Source organism: Drosophila grimshawi, unplaced genomic scaffold (genome assembly GCF_018153295.1).
Source record: "Drosophila grimshawi isolate 15287-2541.00 unplaced genomic scaffold, ASM1815329v1 contig_848, whole genome shotgun sequence".
NCBI classification, from domain to species: domain Eukaryota; kingdom Metazoa; phylum Arthropoda; class Insecta; order Diptera; family Drosophilidae; genus Drosophila; species Drosophila grimshawi.
In genome coordinates, this window is record NW_025063692.1 from 19,189,513 (window position 1) to 19,208,408 (window position 18,896).

At 40.0% G+C, this 18,896-nt stretch overlaps 2 protein-coding genes across 2 annotated transcripts in view; one reads left to right on the top strand and one right to left on the bottom strand.

The window, feature by feature from the left end:
- The window catches only part of LOC6564614 (putative mediator of RNA polymerase II transcription subunit 26), a 73,689-nt gene that overhangs the window by 21,033 nt on the left and 33,760 nt on the right, over window positions 1-18,896 (bottom strand). Inside the window, 1 exon segment of the mRNA XM_043216095.1 lies at window positions 7,481-7,527. The gene's annotated coding sequence lies outside the window, so the exon portion shown is untranslated.
- On the top strand, window positions 12,823-13,834 carry LOC6564613. Its single transcript, XM_001991484.2, has one exon. The coding sequence runs from the start codon at window positions 12,944-12,946 to the stop codon at window positions 13,703-13,705; it is 762 nt and encodes a 253-aa protein (XP_001991520.1). The 5' UTR covers window positions 12,823-12,943; the 3' UTR covers window positions 13,706-13,834.

The window sequence follows — 18,896 nt, forward strand, 5'->3', positions numbered from 1 at the left end:
CGACACATGTATTGGGACATTGCCCTGTTGGACTAAGGCATTTGGTCCTGGTTGATTCTTCACAAAGTTCACCAAACCTTCGTCCAGCCGCTTCGTGTGGTGATGACTGAATGCAACCCAGAACATGAGTGAAGCACCGTGTATCTACAATTTCGAACCGGATATTTTAACATGTAAAACCCTTCTTCATGAGTATTCGTTATCCTTCTTACAAATCCATCATGTCTTCAAATTTATTATGAAAATTTTATCTGAATACAAGCAAGAATACAAGTACTGAAGATAAGTAAACATTAAAAGATGGAAGAGCTATAAAGTGATTAACAAATGAAATTAAAGTTTTTAAATTTATCACAAAATAATAGTAGTCGAATAGTAAAGCTAAAATGTTGACCTATTTCTAGAGAAATCGATGTCCACGACTTTTTCAAAGTCTCCCAAGAGACTTATTATAACGTATATTATAACGTCCGATTGGAGATTCATTTTATTCAATATTGATCTGTCTGTGAAACAAGCGAAAAACCAACAAGTGATCGTGTTACATAATGTCGAGACCGTCCTCCGTCATATAAACCAATTTTGGATTCGTCCGACCACTAAATGTTGCTTCAATGGCCAATTCAAATGGTCAAAGGAATCCAAGGGATTATGAAAGGAGCTATGAAAATATTGAGTATTCGCCTTGCATGAGGCAGCACTACTACTATTTTGACTGCTCAGTTCTGTTCTGAATATTTGTACTTGATTTGAATATAAAGCTCTAGATTTTATCTCTGAGTGTGCATATACAGAGACGCACACACAAAGAAAATCATACGCATAGTATGCCGGTCTCTGTGGCACACTTCATTGCTTTTCTTATTGCTGTTCCATTGCTGTCGTTAAATCATTAGAATGGTATTTGAAGCACGTCGCTGCGTGTTTGCTGTATGTTTTAGGCCAATTGTTGTCTGCAAAATGTTTTTCTCATCTTTTTTTATTTTGTTTTCACCCCCATTCCGAATGCGTTTTTAGCACAAAGTTTTCAGCCTAAAGACACGCCCAGTGCCCCATGAACACCATATATACTATCCAAATTGTGTACACGTGGACTGACTGTATATATGTATATGTAAATGACGCAATGCATTTAGCTGACTAGCATTAGGCTCTCTCTCTCTCTCTCTCTCGCTCTCTCTGTTCTACAGTTTTCCTGTCAATTTGGAGCGATAAAACGTTTAGAGTCAAGCATTTTTGCAGTGAAAGAGTGAAAATCAAAGAAAGTTTCTAGTTGCTATTGATAATTTGTAGCTACTTTAAGGTACTTGGAAGCTGGTATGCATTTTGTAGCATATCGGTCATAAATTGCAAGTTGAATCAACTGTTTTGGCAACAAGTAGATAAAACCGGTAGGCTGGTCAATTAACCAAAGTGAAAGCTTGTGAAGAGATTTCCGTTGGGAAGTAGCAGAGCAGATGAAACTCAAACTCAAAGTTAATGAAATGTTGGATGATGCGACGTCCTGAATTGGTATAAATAGCTCAAGTGGTTAGCCACTAAAAAACAAAAACCGCCAACGAGTTGGCAAAGTTGAGTGACAAGCGGAGGCTCAATGGGGTGAAACAGGGCTACTAGTAAATACATCAGCTAGACTTTATTCTATTTCCGTTTCCGGCTGTTGTCGCCAGAAGTTGACTTGACTGTTTCTCGTTGTTGTTGCTATTGTTGCTGCCTTTGCTACTGTTGCTGCTGCTGGGGCTGATGATGATGCTGCTGCTGGTTTTGCTGTTGCTGTTGCTGTTGTCAAGCTGCCGAGTATGTAATGTGTTTCCGCTTGCCACAAGATGTGGCGAAGTGTAGGCGTAGGCGCCGAAGTCGACATCGACGTCAGCTTCGGCGTTCGCTGCGTGCGTGCCAAAGCAATGCAAAGCGACAATGAAGCCAAGTAAGTAAAATAGACTGCACGACATGAAAACAAACGAAAGGAAGGAAACAAAGGCCTAGCCAAAGCTAGGGTGGGCGAAGCAACGAGGGCAGGGGCAGTGTCAGTGCAAGGCAAGTGAGGAAAGAAAATCACACTCGAAATGTCAACGTCACCAACATTTCTGTATAAGAGCAACAAAAAAGAGTCGTGCTACGCAAGTAATAAACTTCTAACTCAATTTCAATTTATGTGAACGGATTTGTGTGGCAAGCATGATAGCACATGTGAATAATGAATTGCGATGGAGGGGGCAGCTTGCGTGACCGGGAACGGAAGTTTGCGGATCATTATAGGCGGTTAAAAGCAATTCGACATTTTGTGAGTAAACCTCGAAAATTGTCACAAAAATTCAACATTTCTCCCTACATATCCATCCCATACAACTCAACAACACCATTAAATTATGTTTACACAGTACAAAAAAAATACCTCTTACAAAAAAAAAATGCTAGGTTAGGTTAGGCTTTTTGGCCGATCTTTGGAAAAGGTAACCAGCAATCTACCTTTCAAATTTGATGACCTAAAGAGATAAATTCATTCCAAGTTGTATTTGGCTGGTGAACCATTAGCGTGCAGCTTGGTAAATGATTGACGAGGGCTGGAAAATTGTTGTAGAACAGACGGCTAACTGCTCTAACGAGCCGTTGCATACTTTATGAGCTGGGATTATTGCCATTAAGGCGGCATCACACACACACACACACACACACACACACACTCACTCACACACATACACATACACGAATTGCACCAGAACATAAATATGTATGTGTGCATACTGCCTTTCAGCAGCAACAGTTGGTGTTGTCTCATGTTTTACCTCGTTCTCTCTTTCTCTCCATCTCTGTATGTCTCTTACTCTTTCTGTCTCTCGCTCTCTATCAATCTCTGTCTCTCCCTTTTTCTCTCTTTGCGTCTGCTTAGGGGTGGGTAGCAAAAGCTTCTGGGAGGCGTTTGGTGACAAGCGGCAGACCACAAAACGTTTAGCGCCAAGCCAACAAAAACAACAGGAACCAAGCTCAATTATACTGGCAACTGAGTCAAATGGTAAATGGTCACCTTAATAGACTGGTAGCCCCATATAGTCCCTTCCAAACTTTAATGGGCGTCGATGAGTCATGGGCCACGCACGCAACTTTTCGGCTTGCGTGTTTTTTTTTCGTATTTATCAAATCACACATAACATAACAATATATTGACAAATTCATATTCAAGCCAAAAAAAAACTAGTATGACAAAGAAAATTGAGTTTTTGAAAACAAAATACTGGTATATCAGCATAGAAATGTTATCGGAGATATGAAAATTTGGCTGCTTTCAAAATACTAATGGGATCATACGTATTGGAACAAATATATAGAGTACTTAAAAAAAGAAACCAAAGGTACTCATTCTCCCAGTAGAAAGACAAATAAAATTGTATCATAAGATATTGTACACAACAAGTATGTATATGGAAATTTAACAGTCGAAGTATCATAGTATACATATATGCACTTATATAGACTGTGAACGGCATAAGCAAAGTTGGGAATGTGACAAAAGCGAGAGCCGGGTTAATGGGCCGGGTGGGTGGAATATAATTGTGAGGACAAAGCTAAGGGCTTGGATGCAAGCAACCCCCAAATAAGAGCACAAGACAACATTTTGATTATGAGAACGAGGTGGCTGACTGAAGTCAGTTCAATGAACGGCACGAGACGACGAACATTGATGACAACGACTCTGCCTACTTAAGTGCTAAGGCGAGTTTGGAGGGTTGGCATCTCATCAGCTGGATCGGCTCAAGGGTAGGCGGAACGAAAGAAAGAAAGGTGGAAAGTGGTGGTGTGGGTGTGATATGGTGTGCCATGTGACCTAATGCACATACATACACATGTGCTTTGTATGTTACAGTTTTGTCCCCCATCCAGAATGTATGCCGCCCAGCCCATCTACCCACCACCTACGCTCCCCAGTCCCTTTGGTGATTGCGCTGAACAACAAATCGATTTTTATTGATTGATTATGCGTCAGGGCCTGTGGCCCGACCCAGAGGCACATCCCCTGCTGACTTTTTACTCATTGGTCCACAGCCAAATATTGTTCAACAAATACGAGCGGCATAAGCGAGTTGGATTGTTAGGTCCAACAAAGGTCAAAGACTGCTGTAAACAATGAAGAATGCGTGACGCCAATAAATCAATATTAAATAAAAAAAAAAAGCAACCCAGAGGGTGAAATTTAAATTGCTAACCAAAAATTGAAAGGCACAATTATTGTGCAAATATTTCAAATACTTTTCACATTCATTATGCAAATAAACAATAGATTGAAGGGTCGTACCTTCATCTCACTTAATATTCAAACGTTTTCAATAATACAATATTCAAAAATTGGAGAAGGCAAACAAAAAATTCAAATTAATTGATATTTGACTTTTACGAAACAGATATTTGTACAGTTCAATTTGTTCTTCAAAAACTAAATTGGGAATTGGCAATTTTATTATCAGTTTAAAATAAATAGATAGACAGTCTTTAGGTTTGTGTAGTTAGCAGAGAACAAAATGTACAAATATTTTTGAAACGAAATTATTAAAGATGAACGCTGAAAAGAGATAGGATGAGGAATCGATTGAATATGGGCTTCTTTCTTTTATGGCCGATATAACTTCACTTGTGCTTCTTTGACGCTACTCACAAAACAAAAACTAATTACACTTAGCGATATTATTTTTTTTTTACTTTAAAAGAAAGGGGTATACACAAAAAGTTACAAAAATATGCACTCGTGACCTGAATGTCAATATAAAAACTGTGCAGTCAAAGTCAAACTATACGAGTACAGTGGTACCAAATGCGTCTTCGGCGCTAAAGCTTTGACGGGCGATGTTGGGAAGTGAGCTAAAAAACTGGCTTAAGCAGCCAACGAACACGTACCGACCAATAAAATCAATAGTAGTATTCGTATGTATTGTATGTGACTTCAATATAAAGCAATTTTTATTTCACCCCAGCTTAGGCCACAGAACGGTGTGATATGTTTACCATTTTTGCACATTTGTTTGACGCGCGATTGCAGTGTGCATTGAAATTCACCAACAGACCCGAACAATTCTCTATCAGCTAAAGAGAAAGGGACCGATTGAAGGGTGTGTGGTGGGGGAAAGAGTAAACAGCAAGTGAAATTTCGTGTGCATTGTGCATGCTTAATTGAGTTGTCCTGCTCCTGGTCTCCAAACTATTGCTCTTCCAAATTGAGCGCCAGACATGCGGATGTGTGTGGGTGATTGTGTGACTTTCATATGTCAAACTGTTTATTTAAAGGCCCGGGCATTACAATCCAGCATCCCCACTTTGTCCAGCTATTTCAGCTATACTCTCTCGTGTGGCTTTCGCCCTTGGCACGTACGAGTATATCGCTTGAGTCGCCTCAGTTCATTTTCATGTCACTCACAAAGCATATTTTGTATTCGGCTTTGGTTGGGTAACCGCATATAGTACTGAGCATATAGCATATAGCAGTAATAGAGAAGTGCTGAAGTTGGGTGGTTGATTTAAAATATTGAGATCTACAAGGGGTAGCTGTCTAGCGAAAATTATACAACTGTCATAACCCTAACCCGTATCTCAGCATAAATTGTAATATTGCAATAGCATTTTCAGCTGTAAATGTGAAAATGTTTTCAATTTCCAACTCGTGCCCTTATGTCCGTTTCCAACATTCAGGGGGGGGGATGGAAAAATGAGTTAGCAAATATGATTCACCACTTTGTTTTTAATTTCCCAAATTGCATTTTGTGGCAATATTTATTGCATATTCACTTGCTGCTTTCTACACAAATTGGCTGCCCGCTAACGATGATGATGACGATAACGATGTCAAAGCCCATGACTGGTTGTTCTACTCACAACAAAAGTTGTTTATTAACTATATACTTCAGTCCTTAGCGTTGACAAAGAAAAAAAAAAGGAAAAAATCAAACCAATACTCCAGCTACATTTTTTTCTCACTTTTCCATCTCTTTACCTTACAAACATTTGCAGTGCTGTTTCTCTAATCGATTTTTGATGAGATTTTTTTTTTTATTCAATTTCGGGTTGCGATAGTCAAGAAACGTATCAACTGTGTATATGACTCTCCCTCTCGCTCTTCCACTCTCTCTCTTTCTCAGACTATCTCAGTCGCTATCTACATATATACGTATCTGCACTTGACTGCCTGGCAAGTGGAATAGCTGTAGATAATGGCGCCAACAAATTTGGCGATTGATATACAACTATATGGCCTTTAGTTGGATGGGCTATGTGCAGAAGTAAGAGGAAGGCAAAGAATCTCGCACCAGCATACTGCATAAAATAAACTATTTTAATTTCGCTGGCAGCTTGTGTGGTTTTCATTTCCTTGAGCATGTTTATTCATTCAGTTGCTAGTTGTGGTATTTCACATAACTGGGCTAAGGTTTGGCAGCAGTTAGCTTTTCTGAGTGTGTGCGTATACGTTATATTTGATTTGATTGCCAGAGCAGTCAACAGCGAAACATCAAAGAGTATAATAGAAGTTCCCTATGATGTACTAAATCTACGCTACTCAATAATTTGAAGAGTAGATAGTTGACATCAACGAAGTGCAACAGTTAGTTTCAATATTATAATTTCAGACAACTAAGCGTCTCTGTATATTGAATGCCAGTTTGCAGAATGTGGATGGGTTGCATGAGACAGTTGCCACGAGCTCATTGATTGCTTATCAAATCAGAAAATCATCTGTCGCACCTTTCGCAGTGCTGAAGTCCTTGCCTCCACAGTTAAATTGGCAATTTCGTTTTCATTCAACGTTGACGAAATGCATTTCCTGAAATGAATGGGACAGACGGAGAGACAGCGAAACGAAGGAAGTGCACAAGCCTGACACAGAAGTCAAGTTGACCGTGGCAGAGCGAGATTTCTCGTTGTGTGCTTTCAGGATTTGAGCACCAGCTGCGGCACAGCACTGCAATGCACTGCCTCTGATGGCTTGTGTCCAGAGTCCGAGTCTTACTGAGCAGCTGCAAAATGTCAAATGTTGATGCAAGGACGGGCCATAGTGCAGCACGGTCAATGGGGCAAGCATCCGGTCTAAAGCAGGTTTTTTTTTTTGTGTATATAAATATGAATGTGTATAGGTCTGGTGTATTGCAGTTATTTCGCTTAAGCAGAGCACGGTGCAAAAGTAAAGGGAATGGTGTCGAGATGAACAGAGACATAGCTCGTTTGGACAGCGGACAGCAGCTTATGGCCTGGCTTAAAGCCATATTTCTGTACAAATGTACATAACCGTATCCAGCAGTAACTGCTAACTGATACCTGCCCAAGGCTACTGATTAAGACGTCCAGCTTATTCTACTGAACTGTTGTTGGACCACTTTTAATTATCTTCATGGCTTACACCAGATAAACTGGTCGCTTTGACCATTGTATGTATGTATTAAACATGTTGCATGTTCTGGTTGAAATTAAATTAATTGTTCCCGATTTTCATACTAATACTTACCGAAAGTACTCGAATTACAACATGAAACAAATCGATAGCGTGGACACCTGCAATAAGTGTGGAAAAAGAGAAGAAAAATAAAATCATTAGTTAAGTTCTTGACAGTCTGGTTGTTTAGTTCATTAGCCATACGATGGACAGCGCTCTCTCTCTATCTCTCTCTCTCTCTCTCTCTCTCTCTCTCTCTTTCTTTCTTCTACCTTTTCGAACAGTGTTTATACTTAGATACCGAAGGTATCATAGTAAATCGGTTTTGTCCGTTTGTTTGAACGCAACTTTTCTCGACACCCCTACAAATAGAGACTTCAAACTTGTACTTGAACATGTACTGGTCTGAGCCCGGGTTTGAGTGCTACGTCCAGTGGATGCAAGGACATCGATAAAATCGATAATCGCAAATCGATAAAGCCGTATAGATCCCAAAATTTTAAGGCAACAGTCACCAAGATTGGCAGATAGGTTGTTGGAGATGTCCTCCAAAGATCGGCATACGCCATTTTGAATGTATGTTACTGATCTACTCCCCTAAGCGATCGATAAAGAATTTGATGGCCACGCCCACTCTGCCTCCCCAAACCGATACACCTCTTAGAGTAAATCGATAAGTCCACATATCTCAGACAATTTGAAAGCTAGTGTTACCAAATCTGAAAGGTATATTGCTTGTATCTCCCGCAATTTAAGAGCTATAGTTAGGAAAATTGGAATGTACATTACCAAGATCGTACACCATAATCTTTTTTCAGTCACTACCACCCCCAAATCTTCTAAAAGCCTACATTTACCGTAATCTAAGAGCTACAGTTACCAAACTTGGAAGGAAGATTATTAGGCACCTTCTATTATACTTTTTTCAGCCACGCAAACTATCGCCCCAAAAATGTCCAAAAGTCCATATCTCCCGCAATATAGGAGCTACAGCTACCAAATTTGGAAGGAAGGTTGCTAGGAAACTCGACCAACAATTTTTTTCAGCAACGCCCACTCCCGTCCCAAAAATTCAGAAAGCAGCAAGAAAAATAAGGTATTTCTTGGCGACACCCACCCTGTTCTTTGCTACTTGTTATCAGGTGGTATTACTTAGGTATCAAAGTATTTGGCGGTCGGTAACGGCCGACTGCAACATTCTCTCTTGATTATTAATGACGCAATTGGCAACTCCAGCTGCTCTACCTTGTTCACTTCACTAATTAAGTACATTTTAACCGGCAGCTGCTGCTCCCCTATTGAGAAACTGAGAATCAATTTGCCCCAGCTGGACGAGGTATGACGAATGCAGAAGGGGAACGACAATTTTAATGGGAGCTACTTTCAACAGTATTACGCCAAAGATTCAAGAATCAACCTTTAAATACTTATTGCACCTCAGTGAATAATTCTGTTGAAAAGTGATTTACATGTGGATAGCTTAAGCCAAACTAAATAATATTTTCAAAGCTTTCTTATAATCAATAAACTGAATTAAAAGATATGCACACTGCTATAATGCTATTACAATATTTAAAAAAAAAACCCATAATCTATCATTTTAGTGGAATTCACGGTCAACTAAAGCTGCCTTCTTCCTTTTGAATAGAATCAATTAACCAACATTGTTTAACCTTTTTGACTCGAATAATTTCTTTGAGTCAGTGCTATTAAAGCTGGTCGAAGCAACAGTTGTGCGGATTTAGTTAAAAGAGGACGGGTTAGGGCAAGAGAAGGCAAGAAAACAATTAAAAGAATTTATTGCTCGAGTTTAATGAATTTTTCAGTTGCCTTACACACCCCCAAAAGGGTTGCGACTCGTGGAGGAGGGTTGAGGGAAAGGGCGCCGGGACAGGTGCAGATTTGCCAACGCAGCAATTTTGATGAGCGAATGAGAAACATTGCGGCCCAGGTGAATGTTCAATTTATATAAATCTTTTGTCTTAGATGTATGCGTGTGTTGAGTAGATAAATAACTGTTATCGTCACGTTGTTTAATGAAGGTTTACTGGCTCTTTTTTACTTTACTTTTTTAACAAGCAGTTGCGTTGCTTTTAATTCAAGCTGTGCAGATATGCAAAGCATTTGGAAAACGATTGCAGTGTTTTATGAATCGCTTTCATTTGACTTCGTGAAAATTAGTGTTGGACTGAGAAGATAGCAGTAGTTGCCACTACAGTTAAGTTATCTAAAATGGTATAGAAAATCATACATGAACAATTAAGTGAATATATTAAATTGATTACGTTGTCAAATTTATTTCTTTTTAAAAGCTCGAAGTGAAATCACAGCTTTGCGTCCTTATAAGTATGAAATCCTTACAGTTTGGTTACTAACATGTCAAGGTTTATTAAGGATTAATTGGAATCTGTCGTGAAATAGGAGCATCAAATAATATATGCTTGATCTCCTAATCTCTAAGATCTACCTACTCACTTAAATTGATTGACGAACGGACGGACGGACTGGCAAACAAGCATATATATATTTGATGGGGTCGGAGATGCTTCCTCCTGCCTGTTACATATTTTTGCATAGCTCCAATAAACCCTTTTTAGTACTTTGAAATGGGTTCAGGGTATACAAATATTTCTATTGTATCTATAAGTAAAGCATTCAAACAATCACATCACTCAAACACTTTTCAACACATTTTAGAATAACACTTGTTTAAATTTAAAGTATGCAAGAAATTATCATCATTTGACTATTTATTCATTAAGCTCCCATTTCAACATTTGGTTTGGTTTTTAATTAAATTTCAATGTGCATGGCCTGCATGGTTATGCAATCTTGGCCGTGCCTTCGATAGCTGCCTTTTCTTCTTGTTTATTATTTTGACAAGGTGTGCAAGGCTAAATGTTGTGGGCTGTTGAGTGGGGGATGGGTGTGTTGGGGTTGTTGTGCTGTGCTGAAGCTTCTGGTTTTTGTTGCCAAACAGATAAGCACGTTTGACTGCATAAATATAGGCTTCGATGCCTGAACAAACTTCGATAGCCACGCCAGCAACGGCCAAGGAGTCGAGTCGACCGAAAGTCATGTGTACCGTCAGTGCTCCAGGTAGCTTGAGAGCCGGGTGGGCGGCTGGCCAACGTTTGCAACGATTACTCCAAGCTGTCAGCAAGTGCCAGTTGCTGTTGTATCCTCTGTGCTCAGTTCACAGATGAGCGATTTCGAACGTAGTCTGTCAATTTTTAAAGTTGTACAAATTTGTACAAATGAATATTTAATGCTGCTGACCAGTGGACGCTGGTGGTGGTGGCCTGTGGCATTAAGCTTTAGTCTTGCACTTGGCTGGCAATCAATGGCGATTTGTTGCTGGCCAGCACACTCAGTGCTGGCAGTGCCAAAGATTCGCCAAGATTTACGAGCCGAAGGCCATGAGCCTTGGCAAATTTTCACAAATTGACTTCTGCTGTTGGCCAAGGCGCTGAGCCAGCAGTTGCCATGCAACCGACAACGACTTACAACTGCACCAGCTTATCCGGTCCATAAATTAACAACTATATTATGTCGAACCAAAAAGTAGCAACTGCACCAGAAGTTGACCATAATGATAGTCTTGAATATGATGATAGCCGGGCAAGCAGTGCGGTTTAGAATGCATCCCGGCATTGGGCTGGCTTTGGGCTGGCAAATTGCTTCTGCCAGGACATGGCCAAATTAAAATATTGCGCACAAGGACAATGCCAGCGGACCGAGCGAATCCCAAAAAGCATGTTACCATCTTGGTACGGGGATTCAAATTCAGAGACTGTTCTTTGTGGTTGGTTGCCTGTTATCAACAGTTATCATGGCAATGGCGCAATATGAAAATGAAAAATGACACAACGAATTTATCAAACATCCGCTTCCGGCTAACAAGCAACGAGGCAATGGGCGGCCTCAACTACAAACCGGAAGAGAAATAAAGTAAAGCTTATGAAGTTCATGCCACATCCAATTTGCTGCACAGCACCAGCTTAGGGATACACAAATAAAAACCAGCAAGCAAGTCTATGTCGAATATAAAATACACTTGCTGGCCAAAACCAACCTGTTCACATTCATACGACTAGACAGCATAATAACACTGGAAAGTCGTTGGATTGGCAGGGTTAACTTAGAAAATGCATTTCTTGGCGGATGAATCGAGGTTTGGGTGGTTTGGTGTCGTCAGATATGTCTTTTCAGTGAGTTATCCATTGGGTTATACAGTCATAGTACTCTCTGCAAGGGTATCAAAGAGAAAAGAAAAGAATAGAAAAATCAAAATAAATAAATAAATAAACTTTTGCAGTGATTCGTTTATCGATGTGCATCATCCCAGACTAGTAATGCTGGACCGCCGAGAAAAAAGAAATTGAACATAAGCTTAGCCTAGGGTATCTTTTATTGTTGTATTGTTTTGAATCAAACAATGATTAAGGACAAAGCCATTTTATATCAATTCCGCATATTTTTCGACTCAAGTCAAACTTGCGAAAGCTTAAATTGCTTGAACATAAGGTGAACACAAGAAAATCCCAGCAATGCAATTTATGTTCATTTAATCAACAGATAGGTGAAAAACAAAAGAAGAAAAATGGATCAACACAGTGAAGGGGACAGTTGCAAATTGCTGTTTCATTTAACCCAGTTGTCTGGAAGATACCACAATGCTCATGTGGCATATGAACAACTGGCAGACTCGCAACCGCCGCAAACTCAAGCATGACAATTGTTGTCGTAGATAGTGCATCATTAGTCCAGGAAACCATCTGACAGGGGAGACCAAACTGCTAAATGGGTATGGTACTCACTGATTCTCGCTAAACCCAACAACCAACCAGTCAATCAACGGGATGAGGTACTCAAGCACAAGGACCACTAACAGCTAGAGGCAAAAGCACAAGTGTTGCGCTAATGGGTAGTAACAGTGTTGGATAGGACCAACCAGTCAGTCAGCCAGCCTTTAATTCCAGTACAGAAATAACTATTGATCTGTAACTGATTTTGAATTCTAAAGAAATTATAAAGTCTTTCTGACAATATTATAATAATATAATACTGAAAATCAAGTATAGCAAAGTTAAAGCTTTTTTAAATCAGCTAGTAGGTTTAATAGCGTTTTTACAAAATAGAATCCTAGTGCGAAACTGAAGCTTACCAACATAGTTCGCTTATCGAAAAGAGTTGCCAAGTTGATGTTGATGTCAACATTTATGCAGGTGTTGCAGCCGAGTACAAAGATTTTTACTAATTTTAACTACTTTTGTTTCTGTTTTTGTACGAATATTTGTGAAAACGGAAAATCAGCTGAATAGTTGAAATGAATATTTACAATATATGCTGCTGAATGTTTTGTTGTTGTTGTCAACAATATTAGTTTGCGATGCCTGTCACAAACTATAGATTACTCTCACAAAATTAGACCACTCAACAAACACAAACACACATCATTCATCGAAATCTCAGTTAAAATTCGAAGAAACTTGAATTCGACCACATTTGCACCATTTGCGACCAAGCACACTTATGGCTCATGGAGGATATACCTGGCGTCAGCCGCCGTATCCTAGCGATGATAGCGACAAGCGCTGGATTGAGCCAAGTATGATTATTTTGGGCCAGGATGGGAACGTGGACGCCACAATCGAACCGCTCATGCGTACGCTGTACGAGCCCATCGGCTTGGGACTGATTGCTGCCATTTTTGTGCACGAGACGTTGAGGGAACAACTAATTGAGAAGGTGCGCAATGGCATGACGGTGATGCATCGCCAGGTGAAAAGTCACGACCTCTACGCTAGGGCATTGCGTCGCATTGAGTGTTTGGGCGCCGAACTGGTGTCCATGATGCAACCCGACGACATTGGCCTCAAGTACACAATGGTTGAGGGTTCGCCTATCGTTGTTTGCGATTTCAATCAGAGCTACTTCAGTGTCGACCACCCCAGCACCGTGGTGACCCTGCACACATTTCGCCACACTCAGGAGCTGGCTGAGCTGGCCGCCAAGGAGAAGCTGCCATTTGTGAGCGCTGCCATCTGGTCCCCCAAAATGGCGGCGGCCTACGAGATGGCTTTGCTGCTCCACGTGCCCGTCGTCTACATTAACTGCGAGGGCGTCTCCTTGGCCCCCATTGTCACACAGCATCAGAGGCATCTGCCGTGTGCACTGCTCCATGGCGATCATCACTATGAGGTACTGATACAGGAAGGTCGTCCCAAGGCCATAGTGTTTCCGGCACCAACACAACTGCACCCAGTAGTTGAACAGACCACACGACCCAGATAAAGGCCCGGTTCCCATTTACTTTGTATTTGTTTATTAAGATATTGTAGAGTTAAAAACCTTGGAAACAAATCAGTGAAATTCATTCTTCATCAAGAATGTTACGAAATATATGTACAATATTTGAATATATTTTTTTCTTTTGTTCTATTTGTATGGCCACGGCTGGAAATTACGAATTGAAATTGTCAAGCCATCCATAGCTGGCATCACTTTCATATATAGTATAATTTGTGCAACTTTTTGTTGCAGTCAGTAAATACATGTGTGAAGGTCCTTGTTGTTGATTGTACGATTTGCTGTTCTCTTGTTTTGTATTTTTTACCTTACCACTTTTTGGAGTGCATTTTTCTGTAATCAAAAGCACACTTGAATGCGCCGGCACCTCTCCCCCCAGCCTGACGTTGGAACAGCATTTGGGGAGCTATTTCCTTTCTGTTGTGCTTTCCTGCTTTTAAGCATTTCAGCAGTTGTTGCAACTGAAACCAAGTCTACACCCCTGGCCCTTGACCGCCGCCCACCTTCCACCATGTTTGAACGTCAAACTTTATGCATTTCGATTTGTGTGTGTGTGTGAGATTGTGTGTGTGTGCTCCCACAAAACCGTTGTATTTTGCCTCTTATTTTAGTGGCATGTGGCAGCATTGGTTGTTGGCCTGGCAACTGCCACCTTGCCAACCGTTTCGCACGTCCCAAAACAACAGCCTGGCACCTTCATCAACATCCCGTTGTTGAGTGCCCTTTTTCCAACAGTCGTTTGGCGCGTGTTGCACTTGCCTCAAGTTGAGTTGAGTTTAGTTGTAGTTGCTGGCAACAAAATATATTATTTATTTGGAGTCTGTTGCGCTACAGTTGACCCAGTTAACACTCCGCCCATGTACTGACCCAATTTATAAGCTCTGCCGTCGAATTGGCTCGTTTTGTATGCAGAAGTCTTTTATGTGAAATAATGTTGCAACAAATTCCAGAAGAGTTTAGATTAGATTGCAACGCCAACTCCATTCCAAATGGATTCCCCAAAACTTTAAGTCTCTCGGTTAACTATCTCAACTTGTTCGATTTTCTTTTCTTGTACTACTATGCAATTGCATAAGGCTGTTGCATAAATTGTCCTTATCCAAAGCTTAATCGTACAATAAAAATATCGTTGAAGAATAGATTAGTTTGTTTTGGAAATTCAAAGCGAAAACTTTTTCTTAATATTTCTTTTGCCCATCTATATAATTATGTGATGATGAAAGAATGCAAACATTTTAAGCTGGCAAGATTTGCCAGAATCCAAATTCTTTCACTATCCACCACAGCAAATTCCGCCAGAATATAAATTAGGGAGTAATCCCCAAAAACTTCAGCACTTTCAGTACACACTAAATATATTACAACGGAGGGTCCTTCATAGATTATTATTCTAGGACCACAAAAAAGACTCAATTTACAATTCAACAGCTACAAAATACCTTCAAATGAATTCTGTGATTTGAAGAAGATCATAACTGGAAAGATAAGAATATAAAATTGATATACGCCAGGCAGTCAATTCACAAAAACTAATAATACAAATAGTTTAGTGTACTTTTGTTTTTGTATGGAAATAATTGCTTTCAAACAAAGCAGTTGACCACTTTATTGTTTACGTTCTAAGCTAAATGTCCGCTTCCAGTGTCCACAAAGTTTGCATTCAATCAGGAGCTCATTTGTTGAAAGCCCTTTGACCAAAGCTTCTATGACAATTACAGAAATTCAGATTATGCTTATTATTATGCCACACACAAAGACAATACAAGTCGACTTCCGTTTGGAAGGGGGTTTGGTTGTTGGCAGTTGGTAGTTGGTAGTTAGCTGATTGTTAGAGAGGAAGCAACGCCAACAAGTTGTCTGCATCAGGCCAACTGACAACGTCCGCTCGTTGAGTTGAGTTGAGCTGAGCAGACCCTTTGCATGAATTATGTTCCATTGTTTCGTCGGTGACAAAAGCCTGAAAAAACACACACACACACACACACACACAGATGCATTGAAGAAGATATAGGTAGAAGAGGAGTTGAGCTTGCTCTGCGCCACAACTTATGCAACTTAATATTTTGTCCGCGTAAATGCGACGGCGATTAAAACTAAGCTAAAAGCGGTCAAAACTAAGGTAGTTTCTGCTGATAACGTTTACCTTGAAGTGGACAGCTGGCACACGGCTGTGTCCTGAGCACTGCGGCAGGAACTTCCATTTCAAGCGGAAGACTGTCCACTGACAGACTTTTCCATTCAACGAGTGAATGCCCTGCCCAGGTACAGGAATACCTCGTATTGCATTTTAAATTATTCAAGAAAAGAAAAAATGTCGACGTAAATCCAATTTTGAGCTTCTGAATATGATTATGAAGACAGGCCAACATTAATATGCATTCGTAGTTACACATAGTATAGAATCAAAAAAAGCAAGTAACAAAAGTGAGTAAGAATATATATATATTTTATGGGGTCGGAGATGCTTTTACATATTTTGGCCCAAGTTCATGATAGGGTTTGGAGGGTACATTGGCGTTGGGCATTCAGTCCAACTGGTTGTTATTCGCAACGTTTTGCAACTGCGCTCTTTTCATGCTCGCTTCTTGTGCTTCAATAGCTTTTCACTCGATTGACTGCCCAGAGGAGTAGCAATCGTCGGTGGTTCAGGTAGGGATAGGGGTAGGTGCGGAGTAAGAGTGCAGGTGTTGTTGCAGCTGCTGTTTGGAAAACACTTCAAGTATAAGGACGTCAACAATGGGCTGCTGTTGCTCTTGTTGCTGCTGCTGTCGGTGCCAAGTTTGACGTTGATGCTGCTATATTGTAAAAATAATTAATTTTCACTGTTTATTTTGGATGTCGACTGGCAATGCAAATGAGGAAGCACCAAAGTGTCAAACGCTGCAAGCTGTACTCCCCATTCTCAAACCTTGACATGAACAGAGAACCCACGGAATATACGGGCAGGTATGTTGCATAGCATCCATTGATTTGGCCATTGAGTTACTACCGAGTTGGTTAGTACTTATCGAGAAATCACATCGCTTAACTTGATTTGGATCGCGAAGTTATGTAAATGTATGCAACAGGCTGAGCGATGAATAATTAGAATTAGATGTAACTCAGTCGCTGTAGCCAAGTGCATTTGCATTTGCCCTTCCATCGGTTAACTACATTTGGTATACATACAAAACATTCTTTCGTATCCATTTATGTTGATTCGAGGTTAGAGTCGTCCGACTAAACTCTTTGCCTTTGTTAAATCAACGAGATTTGAATAATCATTCCGTAAATTGGACACGGGCACCAATATGGTATGGATATATGTCCACCCGTAAGTGTCGACCCACATGCGCTCAAGTTGACCCGATTGGCAGTCTTCTACAATCGGATCACGCACCAAGTCTGCACAAACTAAATGTCCAGTGGGCCAGGATATGACCGATAAAGGACAGGGATAAAATATATTTAATGAGCTACAACTTTGGTGTGGTGTCGAATATGTATATATATATATAATGGTGATTGAAAAATGAGACACGCTTCCTCCTCTGTTCAGCTTCAGATTTCAACTACTTAGCAACAATCAACTGTATCCAATAGAGATAATTTGCAATACCGAATGATCTCAAAGGCTGTCTTTGGCTGGAGATGATTTGTGTCTGAACTAATTGTGCCAATAATAAGTGAATAATAATGTGAACAATTTGGTATCATTACATTTGCTAGCAGCCACAAAAGAACTTCAGCATACTATTATATGGGAATGTTGGCTTCTGTGTTGGAATAGCAAACACGATTTGTGGTACAGGCAGGCAGCAGCAGCATCATCAAGGCGACAATGAAAAATCCATAAGCTAAATTAACAAATCGAGTAAGCCAGGCACGGGCAGAGGCAGAGAGCAGCCTACCAGACTAAATCCCTAGAGAACTCAAAGTCAAATAAGCAAACAAATTCAGTCTCTGGGTATGGTTGACCGACACAACAACAACATCCAGAACAATAATAATAAAAACAACAGGAACAAGAATACCAAACAAACCCAAATAGCCAATATAGGAAGCGGGTCAAACTGTCGGATGAACATGACCAAAACAATGAGGCAGCTGCAGAGTACAGCCAACAAACACTTGAGGCCAAATCATTTGGTTGCAACTTCTTGCCACAACTATTTCAACTTGGCTTTTGATTGCTGAAGTTTTTGAGCAAAATACACGAATATATGCTTAGAGGATGACGAGCTGAGTCGGTCGGAAACAATATATATATATACAGACCAGCAAACTTTGATCTTAGTTGCTCGATAATATTATGCATTATGATTTTAGTTCTTCAATAACTCGTCTTGTTTAAAAAATCGATTAATATCGATGTATGCCCAAGAATGCCCCAGAATATTATGATTTTGGCATATTCCATCGATCTCCCCAATTGGAAAACATGTAATGTTATATTTTGAGTTATTCACACATTACAACGCAATTTTTAAGCCCTGATAATCGGGACATCGAACAATAACAACATTAACAAGAAACATTTTAATAAAAGCCTAAAACTCAGTAATGTAATTCTCATTTTTGCAAATATATATAAGCATATGTATACATATATATATCTATATTTATATGTATGTAAGCCACTGCAAGAGCGAACGTATGTTTGCCATTAATTGCATTTTGTATTTATTTTTTGAATACTGCACAAATAGGACAGCAACGTAAATTGTATTTAAAATGCCATAAATTAAAAGACAACAACAGGATGGCATTGGAAACCTTACATTCTGCGTTCGCAGCATTGCGAGGGCTTTCAAGATACATTAAAAATGGTTTAAACCACAGAGCTCAGCGATTGGAATACCCAGAATACCTCACACACAAAAAAGGAGCCGAGCAGAGAGGATTTGACCTTTGACACACACTCGCACACACACAAACACAAACACATATGTATGTGCGCTAAGTGCATTATAATCACGCACGTTTTAAGTGCAACGGTAAATTTATGCTTTTATACGTTTTCATGCCTTGCATATAGCAATTCAAGTATGACATAAAAGCTGCCAGTTTTTCTTTTTTGCTTGCTCTCCGACTCCCACTTAGCTTTAGTCGAATTTGTCAGAATTAAATTGGCTTCAGCCACTTGCTTTACTATTTGCGTCTAGTTTTCCACGAAGCGAAACTTTTCAAGTCCCCA

Bases quoted from the DNA above. Each gene is read 5' to 3' on its own strand.
- LOC6564613 (XM_001991484.2), top strand. From the start codon at position 12,944: ATGGCTCATGGAGGATATACCTGGCGTCAGCCGCCGTATCCTAGCGAT.